Below are 17,545 nucleotides of genomic sequence, written 5' to 3' on the forward strand. Positions count from 1 at the left end.
GATGTCGTGGTTAAGACACCAGGCTAGTTATATGGAGGTCATGTGTTCAATTCCACCCAAATCACTTGCAAGATGTTTTTTCGCAACCATTGGGGACGTACTGAGCATTCAGTAAGATAACACGTCAGGTAAGGCAAACATCATTCGTATTATTTGATATTTTTGCATCTTTGTGACCCCTTTCTTGTATTATCCAGTGAACTGTCTTTCTTTTTCTCGCCTATGATAGCCTAGTTAGATGCCAAAACCATCGGAGCCCTAAGTCATGATCTTGCTAACTACAGCGCCTCTCATTGCACAAAAACAGTGCAATGGTTTTGGTTCCCTGCACTAAGTTTTTGTGGTTTCCCTATTTTTGATCAATTTTATGACAGTCTGTTAATCTCTAATTTGAATCTCTTTTCAATATATGTTCAGCTTGCATTTTGATTACTTGGACATGGCGTTTTGAGAACTTGTTTATTTGTGGCTTATAAATCTACCTATTACTGTATTATCATTATTATTATTCAGTGTTACATGAATATAAAGGTTTAGCAGGTAGGCGTGCATGTTTCTTGGTATAAATACCTGTATATTATACAAATATAATTAATTAATTTATTACATCTTCAGATGTAGGTCTGCCAACTTTATAACTGAAGGATTACTGGATTCTACAACTTGTTCTTCAAAAAAATGTATTTCATGTTTAATCTCTTTTTATTTCTTTCAAACATCCCTGAACATCAACTATTCAAACTTTGACATTACCCAAAAACTTTAATGTAGAGGAAATATTAATAATCATATTAAAAATTTACTATAATTATTAATAACATAATATTAATTTTGACCAATATTATTATATTAACAATATTCAAATTATTTTTTAATTATCATTATTTTTATTATAATACTGTCAACATAATTTTTTTAACATTAAAAATATTAATATCATCAACTATCAAAACATACCTGATAATGGCACTGTGATAATCATATTAAAAATTTACCATATAATTATTAATATTATAATATTCATTTTTAGCAATATTATTTAATATTAAAATTATTTGTTTAATTATTATCATCATTATTATTATAATAACATTATATTGCTTAAAGTTTTGCATGGCGAAGAAATAATATATATGTTGAAGCTTGCGGTACACCACGTAAGTAGTTCTGAAAAGAACTGTTGTAGTTGAGAAAGTCTCGACGTTTCGATTGAGTTGCTTCAATCGTCTTCAGACAAACACATTTTATTGGACAAAAGCATGTGAGATGCCTAAATATAATCATGCTGACATCACATCATGACCATATAGGCACATGACTATGGACATACGCCAGTTTAGGCAGAGCTTAAGAAGGTGAACTGAAAGATGTAAAGTTATAAATGACTAATTTTTAAATGTTAATTTATTCATTTATTTAGGTATAGACACAGCAAACACTTTTTTATGAATCTATGAAGCCTTATAAAGGAATATGCTTTACATTAAAATTAATTTTTAATTTCAACCATTTATTATGAAATAAATATTAACTTTAATAAATCAGTAATATTCAGTGATTTATGTTTAAGTGCTTAATTAATAATCCACCCAGCCTTGAAATTTTGTAAACAGTCTAAAGTTAATTTCATGGCCCTCCACCCACCTATTAACCCCATTGCTTATCCTTAAAATACACACTTATTATTTACCAACGTTATCTTATCACCCACCCACTCTTAAAATGTCTACGACACACCCTTAGTTTTCTACAAGTACAGTACAGCACAATCGCAGGTATTTAAAATTTTAAACAATTATAGCTATATTTTATAAAGAATGTACAATAAACAGAGAATAAATTTAAAAAATTGTGGGCATTATTGGACGCACTATCTAATTTTACACGGACAGTAAGTAACATATGTGTAAGTATTATACAGACAACTTACATCTTCTTGATCATCTTTGCCTTTGTTGTGTCCTTTCTTGTGATTTTTCAAACTGTAATGCGTTGTAAATGTTTTTTGACATCCATCCTCTGCACAAGCAAATGGTTTTTCTCCTATAAATCAATTAATCAATAAAATATTCAATCAATAAATCATAAAATCAAACCAATAAACCACCAAATCAAATGCATACTGAAAGTAGCCTCTATGGCAGAATTGTAGCTGTTGGGCGGGGTAGAAATTTTAAGTTGGGTGATTGATAACTTTGGTTAGGCCTTATAAAAAATATTATTAGTTTATCACCCTATCTAGGCTGGAAAAGTGATGAAGAAGGGAGGCTTTTTTTTAAAATTATTTATTTTGCTAAAGCCAAATATCACCCTTGGGTTGTTTGCTGGTGCATTGATATTCAAAGTAAAACATGATTGAGATAATACAAACAATATTTACTAACTATTAATATAATTTTTAAAAATTTTAAAAAATTTAAAAAAACAATTTTTTTTCCCCCAAAAATATTATTTTGTCAGTACCATAGAAGACATGTGCACGAGGGTGATAAACTAATAATCCATTTATTGGGCCTTAACTCTATAAAAACGGATTTTAAGGATGGGTTAATAAAGGTGGTTGGACGGCCACAAAATTAGCTTTTGACTTTTAACTTCAAGACTGGGTGGCCCACCTACTGTACCTCTACTATCCCTGCTGTATGGGCGAATAAGATTATTGTAAAACAAATTTCAAAATAAAGAAAAATCAGTAAACATAAATTCAAAGGGTATATCAACAATTACATGAGTCAACGAACTGTGTTGACTACAAACCCTACAAAAACAGAAATAAAATCAAAAAAATAAAAACCTCTGTTTTCAATCTTATTTTAAATGGGAAGACCCTACATACTTTACAATCAAAGCAATTAAAATACTGAATATTAATGTTCATTAAGTTTATATCCAGGCTGTCAAATTATCTTCTAAATAATAAATATTTAACATTATTATTGTTATTATATTATCAAAATAAAAACAGTTTCTAAATAACCTGTATTTTAAGCAGATTTGAGGTTCCTATGTGGATAATAGAAGTGCTTTGTAACTGCGAGGAGAAGGCGCTATATAAAAGACCATTATTATAATTATTTACTGTATTACTGTACAACTACTATTAATCAATATTGTCAAATAGACTAAGGTCAGAATAGGCCAAATGAGACACCAAAATGTAGGGTTACACAAATCAATGGTGATGTACTTGGCGATTTAATACACTATGCACAAAACACAATATGACTTTCTAAAAATAGACCAGAATATGCATCTGATTTTAGATATGAATTTTGAACTAAGTGCTAAATGAGGAAGTACTGAATAAATTAATTTGAATGACTGCTGGATTTGTAGTATGGATTAAATTGAAGTTGACACTTTACAGACTGGTATTTCAAAATAAAATGGCTAATTCAAGAATTCAATTTGTAACCAGGGCAAGCCTACTGTAGGATAAGATATTCATATAATAAAGACAAGTACTCAAAAAGTGGAAAAGGGTAGTTAGAGTACATCCTTTTTAAATAATTCAAAAATCTGTATCTCATTAACTGTTCTTTTTCGTCAAACACCATATCACATTTCTTCCCCCTTCAGAGCCTACAGTAGCTTTAAGGCAGCTTTTAAAATTTAATGTTAGCTATGAATTACCTAGGTTGTTCAAATTAGCTGGTACTACATATCTAACATTAATTTATTTCTAAGTCAGAATTAGCAGTGCATATTATTAATTGTAAACATGCATATTCTGTAGAGGCCACCAAATAATGCACGACAGGAGCAAAAACTAAATGTATGTTTAAAAAACACAAATACATTATAATAAATTATTTTGAAAACAATGTCACTTGATTCAATACCTACAGTGTGCAGTTTCTGTACTAATATTATTAATGAAAATTTAAGTCATACTACAATGAGCATCAAAAATCATATAATTCATATTTAAAATTTATTAGGCTAATTTATGGGTATGTTGTTATCTAATCATTTACTATGTCTGTTTCTAAGTCTAAAATATGAAATAAAAATGTAAAAAATCTATAACATGTACTTCTGATAAAAACTACCAACATCTATTGTTTGAGCTTTGTTAAATTAAATTCTGATATTTTTTTTGTTTACGTTGCGATCAACTAAGACGAGAATTGGTTCTAAAGAATGATCATTAATTAATTATGTTAAAAAACATATTTTTGTATATTTGTTTGTTTTCCATTGATAATTGAATAAATGTAATTTGATTCAGCCAAGGTTTATTTTATAATAAAATTTAATATTACCTGTATGTGTACGCACATGTGTCTTGAGGTGATGACTTGCATTAAATGCTTTTCCACAACTTTCAAAATCACATCTAAAAGAACAATGATAAAAATAAATACCAGGCTAATACAGGCCAGTAACCAGATTCATGGTAAGGGGTGGGAGGGGGAAGGGGCAACCCAATATGTAGGCTCTACTAGCTCATCAATTCAATCCACTTAAATATCAAGTCCTACAAAAAATTTTGGACACCATGGGCAAGGCGAGACTTTGTTTATACATTTATTTTTTTTACAGATCATCCGAAGGTGGTAAAAAAAAGAAAATGTTTTTTCATTTAGCAAATGGCTTTGCCAAAAACATGCAGATGGAAGAGAAAATAAAAATAAAATTATATTGGTGAATGTTAACAGTGTAGTAGGGGATAGTTAAATGCTTTAAATTTATTGGAGATTTTTTTTGATATTTCATTGCAGCAGCGGGTGTAATAAAAATAAAGAAAACTTTTATTTTTTTTAGAAATTTCCATTTTTTCATGGCAGTGGGTGTGGGTGTGCTAATTGGCAAAAAATAAATTTTTATTTTTATTCAAAATCGTTATTTATGGTTGGTGGCAGGTTTGCTAAACAAGGTATTAAAAAAAGGTCTCGCCTAATACGGTATTTCTGTTGGGTTTGGGACTCATTTACAGAGCACATAGAAGGGTTTGAAAAGTAAGTGTTTCTCAACTGAACATTATATTTTACAAAACTTTTATTCATTATATTAATAATAGGAAGGATGGCCAAGTCAACTACGCATTGAATGCCAATGACTCTAACATATAATTACTGTAATTGATAATTACAGTACAAGTGAAAATAAGAAATGTGAATAACACCAGGGAGATGTAAAAATAAAGACGAGCCAAATCAGTAACTCTCAATGCAAATAGTGTTTCGGAGATACTGTAATGGCCAAAACATGTTGGAATCAAAACTTTCAAAATTTATTTTATTGCAATAAACTGAACTACATACAGTATCTATACATTATGCTATGTTGTTATTTTTGACGTTAAAACAACATTTTAAAAACGATTTCTGGATGGTCTCTACATGAGAAATATTCGAAATCATAAACTTTGAAGACTCAAATACTGTTCTTTAAACAGTTGTGTATATTTGAACTCTTCTAACTGCATACCTGTAATAAAATGTCTGATTTAAATTATTCTTTTACCATATAACTTTCATTTTACTGTTTAATCCTGTACTAATAACTAAATGTTTTGTGAAGTGTGACTGGGTTAGGTTGTCTGTTTCACAAATATATTTCCATGAAACATTGCAAAAAGTCATACCTTGCTACAAATAAAAAATTTAATCAATTATTTATTCATGAAAACAATTACAAAACAAAACAAACGTTTACTAACAAAAATTTAATAGTAGTTCCTGGGAAGACTCAAAAGCAACATAATGCCACTACCATCATCAATTAATTGATGTGAACCTCCACCTACAAATTACTTACAAAAAGATTAAAACTTAATTTTTTACTATTGCACACACATTAATTAAAGATTGCCTAATTAAAAATAGAAAAAATACAAAATTACAAATTACATTTATAAAAAGTAGTAAATAATATGATTATTGATATTGTTTAAATAAGTCCAAATAAAAAAAATAATTGTGTTGGCCACATCCAACCGACCCAAATAAGAAATTCAGGTTCAGCATTTTAGTTCTTTTTTTTTAATGAGCTAAAAAGGCTGGAATAGGCCTATCTTGCTGGATGGTAGGAGATGCGACAGTCTTAAGCGATCGTTTTGCTCTTTAATATAAATTTTGTTCTTTTTGTTGTATACTACTTTTTGGGCATAAACACATTATTGGTCTAAAAAAAAAAAAAAAAAAATCCTACCAACATACCATTTTTTTTTTTTATTTTACCAAAACGTGACCATTTTTTTTTAAATTTTACCAAAACGTGGCCAACACAAGAATTTTTTTTTGTTGGCCTAATACTACTGTATTTAAAAAAAAGTATCTTTTTTAGCAAAATCACTATGAATTAATATTTTAATAAACAAATTGTAATTTAATAAACTACAGTAGGCCTACATACAGTAATTTATAAAATAGTAATCATTTTAAGAAAGTAATAAAAAATAATATAAAGAAATTTTTAGAAACCTTTAAAATTGATGTAACTTACTTGTAAGGTCTTTCTCCTGTATGAATTCTGATGTGTTTCCTAAGATCACTCAATGTGGTAAAGAACTTTGTACACCCTTCAGAATCACAGTTAAATGTGTTACCTTGATGAAGGCGCTTGTGGGCCTTCAAACGATAAAGTGTATTAAAGCTTTTGGTACAGTTCTGTTCTTCACAAGAGTACGGTTTCTCCTTTGTATGAACACGTATATGAATTTTCAGGCTGTACGAGGTTAGAAAAGCTTTACCACAGCCTTTCTCTTTACAAATAAAGCTGTATTCGCCAGTGTGTGTTTTATGGTGAGTTTTGAGATTGCCTGCCGTACTGTATGAACGTTGACAGTTTTGGTATTGACACTCATAACGTTTAAATTCTCGCATTTTTGTATGTGGGTTATCATTTTCAACAGTTAATGTTGCACCATCGATGTTCTCTGAAATTGGTTCAAATGACCTAATCTGCATTTGGATCTGATCATCTGATATTGTGTGATGTATAAAGCCACTGCTTTCACCGCTGACAGTGACTGCTTTAGATGTACTACTTTGGTCAAAAGAACCTAGGCCTAGACCTTCTTCTGCTGAAAGGCCATGGTGAGGCGTCGAACTACGATCACGGTCCTCATCAAGATTGGCTGGACCACCGAGATAATCGACAGGTTCACATTCTATGAAAACTGATGTTTGGTCGAATGTTTGTCCAACATCGAATCGCATTTCATCATTTAGAGCCTTATTTTCATCACTACTACTGTCTTTTGCCATCTTTTAATTATTTAAGTTTAGGCTCTTAAGCCCAGCTATATTGAATAAACATGAATTATGCTAGGCCTGGATGGCGGATCCGTACGTCTCGTGTTTATCTACTACACCCGGCCGAGTATGCCCTGAATACCAGAGTTGAGTAGAGTTTAGTACTACTAGTGGTGTTTAGTGGCCTAGCGTACTGTTCAAAAAAGAAACTTTGTTCGTCCTTATGACTGAATTTTTTAGTCTTTTTACTTTATAGCTTGCACCACTTATCTTTCTTCGTAAGATTCTTGACGATTCTTCTTATGTCGAATGGTATATGGTAAATCCTAAACTTGTATGTATTTTGTTTGCTCTGTAACACACAACCTCGAACTTTTAGTGTGTGGAGGATCGAGCCTAGCCGTCAAGTTCATGATCGATATCAGCTAGCTAGAGTTCATAACGTGACAATGGAAATCGTTTTCAAAACACAAATCAAAATTTTATATATTTATTACACAAATTTTAAGAAAAACATTAAACTGATTTACCACCCCACCAACCATTGACAATGGCCTATATTAATTATCCTTATGTTTTAATATATAATTAATTTATTATAAGAAAAAATAATAAGTCATGTGCTAAATTGAATTGTATTTTAATCATAGGTAGGAGAGAAACTATGTTTAAAATATATATCATTTATATGAACTTAAACTTTCTGTTCATTAGTGTTGTATTTTGTAAACCGCCTTTGAAGCAAGAGCGCAAAAAGAGGGTGGGGGTGGTAATAGTACAGTACCTCTATGGCCGGAAATGACGCTTGATAGAGTAAAATTCTTCATCAGTCTGACTATGTACAGTACTCCTTCATTAAATCCTGGGTTATATCCAGTTAATTTCAAGACATCTTCTTCATTTACAGTATATGAAAATTACATTGCGGTTGAAAAGTGGGGGACCAACCCTTCTTTAAAATATGTTAGGGGGACGTGTCCCTCTGTACCCATTGATCTGTGCCCATGCTTTGTAAGGAAAACAGTAACTCATAAATAAGTGTTCCTATTGTTATCCGGTCCTTTGGTCATTTTTTTGTTACCCCTATGCCTTTTCCACTTTTGTTTACACTACAAAAAATGGTCAAATAAATATTGAAATTGAGACCTACTCAGATTTATGTCATTTGGCTTTAACGCTTTTTTTATTCTAACTTTTAATTGAATAATTTATTTAATTATATTGATATAGAAGGTAAGAATTCAAACCTTGCATTGAATTTCGGGGGGTTTTCAAGGCTTTTGCTCATGATCAGATGTGATATACCCTTTTGTTCTATAAAAAATCCAGGAAAACTTGCCGTCAATAGATACAGCAAAAATTTAAATACAGTAATTAGAGGGAATCAGGAGTTTTGTATGATTGTGTCACTGAGGGTCTTCCTGCCATTATGGATGCATCACATACAATTTTTCTCTTTCAGTGTTTATACAACAAATTATAGTTCAGTACCCCATTTGCACACTCAAGATAAAAATTGAATATTATTCAATATGGGATGCATGCCTACAGTATGTTACGCCATGAGGACCGTGGTTTCACACTAATTCCTCCATGGTTACACAGCTACCTATTTTCAACATGTCTAAGAACTCCAGCCAAAATATTAACTGAATTATAATATTCCCTGATTGTCTTAAGAGACAAAACAATATAATATTAAATTAATATTAATGATTTTACATTTAGGTCTACTACATATTTCAACTTAAAAATAGGTATCTGTATTCAAGCTGGTATTAGCTTAATAAGAACATTCTTTTTTTTTCAGTACAGTATGTATTTTAGATGTAACAGCACTGTATGTTGTGTTATATGAATACAGATGCTATAAAAACCGTAAACTAGAAACCTTATTACACGAAAGCTTTCTGTCATCTTCAATTCTCTCAAGGCCTTTTTATAGTTTTAAACATAACTTTATTCTCTTTTTTCATTGTTTTCCAATAACTCTTTCAGAAATATAAAACATTTCATGATTTGTTAATAAAATACATTATATAAAATAAGGACATGTAATTATGTTTCTTAATAAAACACTCGATTACTGTTGATTATTATTGATCAAATAAATTGATATGGAATCTGTCCCTGATAAACTTTGGTTTTTGCAGACATATACAAACAGTAATGTTCATGACATTTTAAATGAATTTGGTGGACATACTTTTATCATGTGATCCAACAATCAAATTTGTTCTTGACCTTAAATTTATTGGTATTTTGAATTTATATTTAAACATTTTGAATTAGCTACAAAATATTTTTATATTATCTTAAGATCTTTTATTCCTAGATTATTTTTTTAATATTACCAGTTATTACTGTACTGTTCATGTTGCATCTTAGTAGTTGAAACATTATACTTTCTAGTAAAAAATACAGTTTTAATATTGTTAAATGACTAACAGGCCGAGTCTGGTCTAACATTTACCTGATACTTTGGTTTTATCTTGTGGATTAGAAACGACTGTCTTATTACATACTGGATTAAAATCTAATTATATATTTAAAGTAGGCCCATAACATATCATGTTCATGTGCTGTACAGTATTTGGCTCTTTTTATTACACCCATTCTTTTCTTTTGTCTAACCACCGTACCCATGCCAACCTAATCAATACCAATCCCAAAAATCCCAATAGCAGATTAAAAAGCGCGCGAAGTAAATTACAATTTACATACCGTGCCTTTATTGGATCGTACAATAATTGCTTTCACTGTGATTGGTCAATTTCTTACGCAGCTGAAGCCAGGAAGTGAGTATAAATACATGGGGCTAGCGCATGTTTATCATTCTTCAACGCAGTTTTGATTGTTGTGTAGTAGTCGTAATTTGTAAACAGATCTCTGAATAAAAATGTCTGGACGTGGTAAAGGAGGCAAAGCTAAAGGAAAGGCTAAAAGCCGATCAAGTCGTGCAGGGCTCCAGTTTCCAGTAGGACGTGTTCATCGTTTCCTGCGTAAGGGTAACTATGCTGGACGTGTTGGAGCTGGTGCACCAGTTTACATGGCCGCTGTGCTTGAATACCTGACTGCTGAAATTTTGGAGTTGGCAGGCAACGCTGCCCGTGACAACAAGAAGAGCAGAATCATCCCCCGTCATCTTCAGCTCGCAATCCGTAACGACGAAGAGCTGAACCGTCTTCTCGGAAGTGTAACAATTGCACAAGGTGGTGTCCTGCCAAACATCCAGGCTGTGCTTCTACCAAAGAAGACCGCTGCTGCAAAGGGAAAAGGCGGCAAATCTAGCCAGAGCCAGGAGTTTTAAAGGTTGTTCGAGAACTTTTCAAACCAAACGGCCCTTTTCAGGGCCACCAATTGAACAGAAAAGAGATTTGCAAAGTATTATTTCTGCAGACTATGCAGTATTATTAATATTTTCTTGGGACAATAAAGTCGGACTACTACTTAGGCCTAGGAATTAGGCTGGCAATTAATTAACGTTGATGGATTTTTGTTTTGTTTGATTCGCCCAATAAGATGAATGTGCAATTTCGATTTTCAAAGTGTTTTAATAAAATGTGTATCTTTTATTTTGTTTAAATTGGTCTGTTTTTAAATATTGGATTAGTATTTTTAGTGTTTCCAAATGCCATGTGCAAACATTGATGATGGAATGTTTCATTTGTCTCGTAGAACTAGGGGCCTAGACTTTGCTGTTATAATTTTTTTCTAGCCCAAGGCCTATATTCATTAGACAGGAACTACCGTTCATAATCAATGCTTTTGCATGGCACTTAGTGGCAGAAATGTTGGGAGGAGCAAGGATTGATGGACGACTTAGTGCAACTCATGCAGAGCCAAGGAATCCTTTTGACAATGCAACTAGACGCAGTACAGTACTAAATTTTTGTCCAGGAGCTAATAATACAATAAAATAAAATTACAAATACCTGTACATAAAAAAACAAAATGTACACAAACAACAATAATAAAATATACAGTACTGTACTGTAAAAACCTTTACATTTATTGTACAGTCAGCAGGGCAAACCTAGGACAATAACTCAGCTGGGAATGGGCTACATAATGCACACCCTCTGGGTAGGAAAAGTGATGAGGGAGGGAGGATTTTTTTAAAATTTTTCTAATATCAGTATCACCCTTGTTGTTTGCTGGTGCATTGATATTCAAAAGTAAAACATGATTTAGATAATGCAAACAATATATACTAACTACTGTATTTAATAAAATTTAAAAAAAACCTTTTTTTTCAAAAGATTAATACAGTAGTACCATAGAAGACATGCACGCAGGGGTGATAAACTATTAATTTTTAATATTGGTCCTTACGCACAGTACATTTCAATTGAATTAAAAACACTTCTAGATGTAGGCATGGACCTATTAATACAGTAGGTCCATGATATAGGCCTACTACTGTACCAATGATGAGAATACACCCCCTTATAAAGCTGGTACTGTTTAGGATTACTAACTCCTCCATTCACTGAAAATTTGCTGTCTAGAGAAAAAAATAAGTATGGTACAGTAGTTAAATCTCCCCGAGCCAGCTTTCTAGCTCAAAAAGGTGCCAAGGCTAGACTTTCGTTGGTTTTTTTTTGTTGGTGTTTGTTTCTTTTTGTTTAGTACCTTGTTTCGTGAAGTTTTTAAAAAATTGTTGGGAGGAGGGTGAAAAAAAAAAATAAATATAAAATTTTGTTTTTTATTTAGTAAATAGTTTTGCCAAAAAACATGGAGATGGGGAGAGAAAATAAAAATAAAATGTTATTGGTGAATGTAAACAGTGTAGTAATTGGATGGTTAAATGCTGTTAATTTATATAATTAGGAAGAAATATACATACAGTATCTTGTTTTTAGAGATTTCAAGGCAACAGCCGGCATAATAAAAATAAAGAAATTTTCATTTTTTGCAGCCGTTGGTGCACTAATTGACCAAAAGTAAAATTTTATATTTACTGTATTCTAAACCGTCATCATTAGTAGGCGGTGGGTTCGCTAAACAAGGTACAAAAAAGTATCGCCTAACCACCTCATCTCGAAATACCCAAGTTGAACAAATCTAATTAACAATGGCAGAAGTTTCCGTGGTCCCATTTCAATGTTCTTTTATTGTCTTTAAATACTGTAGTTTTTTATATTGTCTCAATGTCTTAATACTGTAGTAAAATAAGTAGTTTTTATGTAAATTTTGTGTATCTTTGTACAGTGCTTGTAAAATGAATTTAAACCTTCGCTGTTATACAACTTACAAACAAGTACAGTATTGTAATACATACACTCCTACCACTAATTCTAAATTAAAGTTTAACAACTGATAAAAATAAACAAATAATGAGCAATTCTATAGAAACCAGGACAGGCAAAACTGAAAAAACAGTCACTAAAAGATGTGCCTGTGAACTAGAATTTACAAATTTTCTTAACCAATAAATCAATCAACAAACAATGATTTATATAGCCAAAAGCATACCAATAAACATGCAAGTTCTACAAACTGGTTTTTTTTTTTTGGTTTTTTTTTTTTTCATTTTTATTAGAAGATCTTTACTCAAAACCAAAGCTTGTCTAAACCTCCAACTTATATGCGAGAGGGCGCAATTTCAAAATACTGTAAGTTAAAAATATTAATTTCACATGTCATTATGGAACCCGCAGCGTATTTTGGCGATGTTGTAACGCAAATTTCACGTGCCGTCGATGATGATGAGGAAGATTGTCAATTGGATGAATCCTTACTGTAATTATATTTATTTTCAATATGTTAAACTGAATCAAAACAAGTTTATGAGCACTGTTTATGTCTAAGCCTGGGCACTTTGATCGTGTAGCCAAACAAGCCCTGGACATGATGTCCGCCTGTGATCAGGTGGGCCACATGGGAAAGGATGTTGTTGTTAGGGCTGGGCTTAGGCCTAGTTGTTGTAGGGTAAATAAAAGTAAAATAGATCCTGAGCTTTTTTTTTTTTTAAAGTTATAGATATATTTTCTTATCTAGGCCTAGTTCGATCTCACATTTATGGAAAATAACTTTTTTAAACTTCACTTATTTTTTCCTTTGAACGATTTTGATTGATTAATATCTGAAAAATGTAGTTTTTGAAGATCGATAGACATAGGCCTATGTTTTGTTTTTTTTATTTGGGCAGATATTTAAATGTTAGAGTAGTACTTCTATAGGCCCAATGTAAATTAATTTAATTGCACACATTATACCTAAAAAACTAGTTCAAATTATTTGCATTGAAAATTGCTAGGTAAATAGGTGCACAGAAACGTAATCGCTGCATATACATTGGTTTACTTAGAGATAGGTCAAATGATAGACAGATTTCTATGCCTAATTTTTTGCATACGGTAGGTCGCTGGTCTTATTATACAGTCTTGTATAGCCTGCCTGGGCTATACCTTTATGTTGTGTGTGAAGTTGCATAGTAAAACATATATTTTAAGATATTGGACATTTTTTTTTATTTCAAAAAGCTGATTAATTTTATTGTGTGATTACATTTGTTTATTTGCAGACCTGTGTTGAGGTGGTGTCCATCCATAAGGCAACAGCTTGAAGCCTCTTCAACCAAGTGTCTCAAGTGTAGTATCCTAATGGTTGCAGTTGGAGCAGAAGCTGTTGGTTAGGCCCCAGTCATTTAATCTATTTTATCATCATCATTAGTTATGAGAAGAGAGGGATTTTTTTTTTGTACAGCAGTAGTAGTTTTGGGCTCTCAGCCTTGAGAGCTCAAAACCCAGTACATTTTGATTGGTTGAGAAAGCACTATATTTGTCTTTCATCCTGGAGTAAAAATGGGTGACTTGTACAATGTTGTGGCATTGAATGCACCATACCGCAGTTTGTTTACTCCCTAGGTAGTGGTAGACAAACACTGATGATACCACAAAAAAGTTACCCAAGCTCAAACTCTTTTAGGTAGAAATATATTTGTTTAGAAATGATGCTGTAGTAATGATGTTTAAAAAGGCATAAGGAATTTTAGATATGGTGGCTGCCTTTTTAACAACCAAAATGCATGTGGAGGGTAAAAAATGGGTGAAATAAATTGATTTGCACTTTCTCTTTTTCAGGATTTAGTCAAGCTTACCTGCTGCCTGAAGATCCTGAAATTTTAGGTGTCATTGCAAGTGGAATGAGCAGTCTGGATAAGAATAGTTTCAGTCAGAAAGCAGATTCAGATAAAACTTGTTTTATACATAGATTGGCAAGCAATCCAGAAGTGCTTGTGGTATTGTGCAAGTCAAATGTGGCCCCTGAGCAAGCATTTTCGTGGACGCAACAGGTACTGAGTCATTATCCTGTTCATGGATATTGAGCCAATAGAGAGAACTAGTAAATTGTATTCTCTTAAACCACCAAAAAATATGTCCACTCTTCATTAAAATAATTTGTGGTTCATGTCTTTGCTTTTTAGTTGTTTGAGAACATTGAGAGCGAAAATCTATATGTAACAGTGTTGTCATCCAGTCTAGTAACGGAGTACAAGAGCAGTAAACTGGTCTCGGAACTATCAACTCCATTCATACGTGCCCTTCGGTCTTCAGCGTACAAAGCGAAGCCACAGAGCCCATTCCTGGAAGCTCCAAATATGGTGAGCAGCTTACCAGCTGCAGGTATGTACAATTATTGTATTTATTTCCATCCAACACCGATATGATGCTAAGGCCACTGGAAAAACATTACATGATTCTCGTCAGCACTTCTCAAAAAGTTGGTGAGGGAACTTCCATCTTCAATCACAGTATGGGTCTAAAGATTGCATGTATATTTAAAATATGGATGCATGATTATACACACTCTGTGATCAATTCAACATGTTGCGACAGACACAATGATTTGAGTGCGTTTCACAGTGAGACGCATCAGATTTTCATGAAAATATAACAAAATTGAATCAATAGTATCGTCGTTTGCATTTTTATTATGCAAAATACTGTGGTACATCTGGAAGTACAAAAAAGTGAATCAAAATGAACCAATGATGGATACCAAAAACAGACTAATGTAGAAGAATCCCAGACCGTTGTACCTATATTTAAGGCTCTGAAAATACACATAGTTTAAGGAGTCAAACATAGCACACAGATATCATTTTAGTAAGTTCCAGTAAAACATGATCTTTACTGTAATATCTGACATCAAATGTATTAGGATATCGCATTTGAATGCTTGGTTGGTGGGAGTAATGACAATAAACAGAATATTTGTTGTTTCAGTCCTTAACCATTGTCAGGTGAACAGCATAGCAGCTGTACTGTACGTAGCTTTTGTTGACTCACCTCATGTGGATGTTGAATCCATGGAAGTTTTCAAACCAGTACTTGAAGCCACACCTGTCAAAGATCTCGTCCAGGTAGGAAAGTTTTTTCCCAAATATTCATTATTATTATTTTGTTTTTATTAAAAATGATTAATCATTGTGAATTATTATAATGCCATTTCCCTATGCTTAGATAGGTTTACTACAATTTTCTACTACTGTATATGTATGATCCTTAAGTCAGATTTTTCCAGGGTACCCTCTTGAAAGAAATTAATTACTAATATTTATGGTGAGCTAACAGAGGTATACGAAATTAAAAATCAATCACTTGTATTAATTAAAGCAGGCAATCCATAGAGGGCTTACCTCCACCCTATGCCTGAATAGCAAACAATTTGCAGGCCATATTTTTTTTATCTTCTTTTATGCTCAAGGGGACAAAAAAAAAAAAAAAAAAATTTTCCATGACCTTTTCTTAGATTATTATTTACCATTTCACTAGGGTAATTATGTTTGTTGTGACCAGTTAGATAGTCACCAAGTTATAAAGGGCTTTGTTTACCAATTATGTGTTCGCAGGAACATAGGAGGGACCAAAATATTATTTGAAAGAAATTACCACAGTTCAGCTCCCACAGTGGCTACATCAGAGTAGTCAATTGAGCTATGTTGCTGTTAGCACTTTGTTTAATACAAGTTGCATTTGTTTCCACAGCCCAGACCAGGTGCATCGAAACGACTTCAACAGTTTGTATCAGTACACCTGAATACAATAAACCTGTACACGTGACTGACCTTGTGTAGGACACTTTGAATCTCTTTCCCTCTGCCAATATGACAAGAGACTTCACTGCCCCTTCAATTAAAATACTCGGCCAACTGGACACAGCACAGGCAGGAAGAACAAAGTAGCAGAGAATCATCTTCACAATCACCTCATAAACAGACTTGGTATTAACTGTATTACATAGCTAGTCTTAACTCACTGCAAGCTTTAACAGTGTCTTTTTTCTGTGATACTACTGTATATTGTCATTCATCAATATTTTTGCCCCAGTAGGAAGTAACATTGGAAGAGTATAACCAAAATTATAACCAGCAAACTTATAAGGCAGCAGTATAGCAAAAGGTCAGGATTATGGACTGCAACCATCTAGACTGCCTCTAGCAACCTGCCCTTGGCTTATAGAGCAGAGAGTTCTAAATGCCCTACTTTACTTGTGGTTTTTCCTTGTGAAAATGCTTTTGAAATGGCACACTCAAAAGACTGATACTAAAAATAATTATGGATACTATCTGTGTGATTATTTTATGTTTATCAAACTAGGATATGTTTTTGTATTGGAAATAAATATAACTACAATTACATTACAATTTATTTTTGTTACTGTTCTACATTGTTGCATAGATCTGTATAAAGCTTGGTTTTGGTAATTGCTACATGTTATCGCCGGAAGCTTTCAGTGAAACTTGTAGTGCTGGCGCCAGTAAGGAATTTTCCCTCCCTTTGGACAGGCCTGGACCCCCTGTCTATAAAAATAATAATTTGCCTGCTAAGCCGTAAAAAAGCTGTGAGCCCTGCCAGGGATTTTTATTCAGAGCCGTCGACGGAGGCTCTAAATCGGCCCCTGGGTTTGGACCCCTCATTCGGAAATGTCGAACCCCCTGTCAGCAGATTTCTGGTGGAGCCTTCCCGATTGCATTGGGGGGGACCTTCCCAATTGTATTAGGTGACAGCCATGCAATGCAGTGATTGCAGTGAAAAACTACTGACAATGTAGTGATTTTATGGAAAGAAAACACTACACTTTACATCACCTCTATTTGGAAGCCATATTTAATTAAAATGTTCACATATTTCATACCCTATTTACAGTTAAATTATTTTACAGAAGAATACATACATTTTGAATAAGAGTTTGTTGAATATAATATATAAGTTTAAATACAGGTACTTGAATGCATCTATTTAACAATGTACATACAACAAAATATGATTTGGAATTTGGAATTGGTAAAAAGGTCATAAAATATTCACAATAAGAACAGACAATAGTCAAAA

The 17,545-nt window shown here is 32.6% G+C and overlaps 3 protein-coding genes across 3 annotated transcripts; 2 read left to right on the top strand and 1 right to left on the bottom strand.

The window, feature by feature from the left end:
- Positions 1-1,855: 1,855 nt before the first annotated feature.
- LOC117123774 (metal regulatory transcription factor 1-like) lies at positions 1,856-7,622 on the bottom strand. The gene is made up of 3 exons (XM_033269785.1): positions 6,451-7,622; positions 4,266-4,339; positions 1,856-2,043 (listed from the first exon to the last, which is right to left on the bottom strand). Exons 1-3 carry the CDS (start codon positions 7,212-7,214, stop codon positions 1,871-1,873), a joined length of 1,011 nt encoding a protein of 336 aa, XP_033125676.1. The 5' UTR covers positions 7,215-7,622; the 3' UTR covers positions 1,856-1,870.
- Positions 7,623-10,030: 2,408 nt separating this feature from the next.
- On the top strand, positions 10,031-10,788 carry LOC117123783 (late histone H2A.2.2-like). Its single transcript, XM_033269797.1, has one exon. It carries the CDS (start codon positions 10,102-10,104, stop codon positions 10,510-10,512), a length of 411 nt encoding a protein of 136 aa, XP_033125688.1. The 5' UTR covers positions 10,031-10,101; the 3' UTR covers positions 10,513-10,788.
- Positions 10,789-12,809: 2,021 nt separating this feature from the next.
- LOC117123768 (proteasome assembly chaperone 1-like) lies at positions 12,810-16,857 on the top strand. Its single transcript, XM_033269780.1, has 6 exons — positions 12,810-12,947; positions 13,732-13,838; positions 14,291-14,502; positions 14,635-14,833; positions 15,437-15,573; positions 16,199-16,857. Exons 1-6 carry the CDS (start codon positions 12,853-12,855, stop codon positions 16,271-16,273), a joined length of 825 nt encoding a protein of 274 aa, XP_033125671.1. The 5' UTR covers positions 12,810-12,852; the 3' UTR covers positions 16,274-16,857.
- The last annotated feature ends 688 nt before the right edge of the window (positions 16,858-17,545 follow it).

The sequence above is a fragment of the Anneissia japonica genome, unplaced genomic scaffold (assembly GCF_011630105.1).
Source record: "Anneissia japonica isolate Jap-2015-1 unplaced genomic scaffold, ASM1163010v1 scaffold25213_len355544_cov161, whole genome shotgun sequence".
Lineage (NCBI taxonomy): Eukaryota > Metazoa > Echinodermata > Crinoidea > Comatulida > Comatulidae > Anneissia > Anneissia japonica.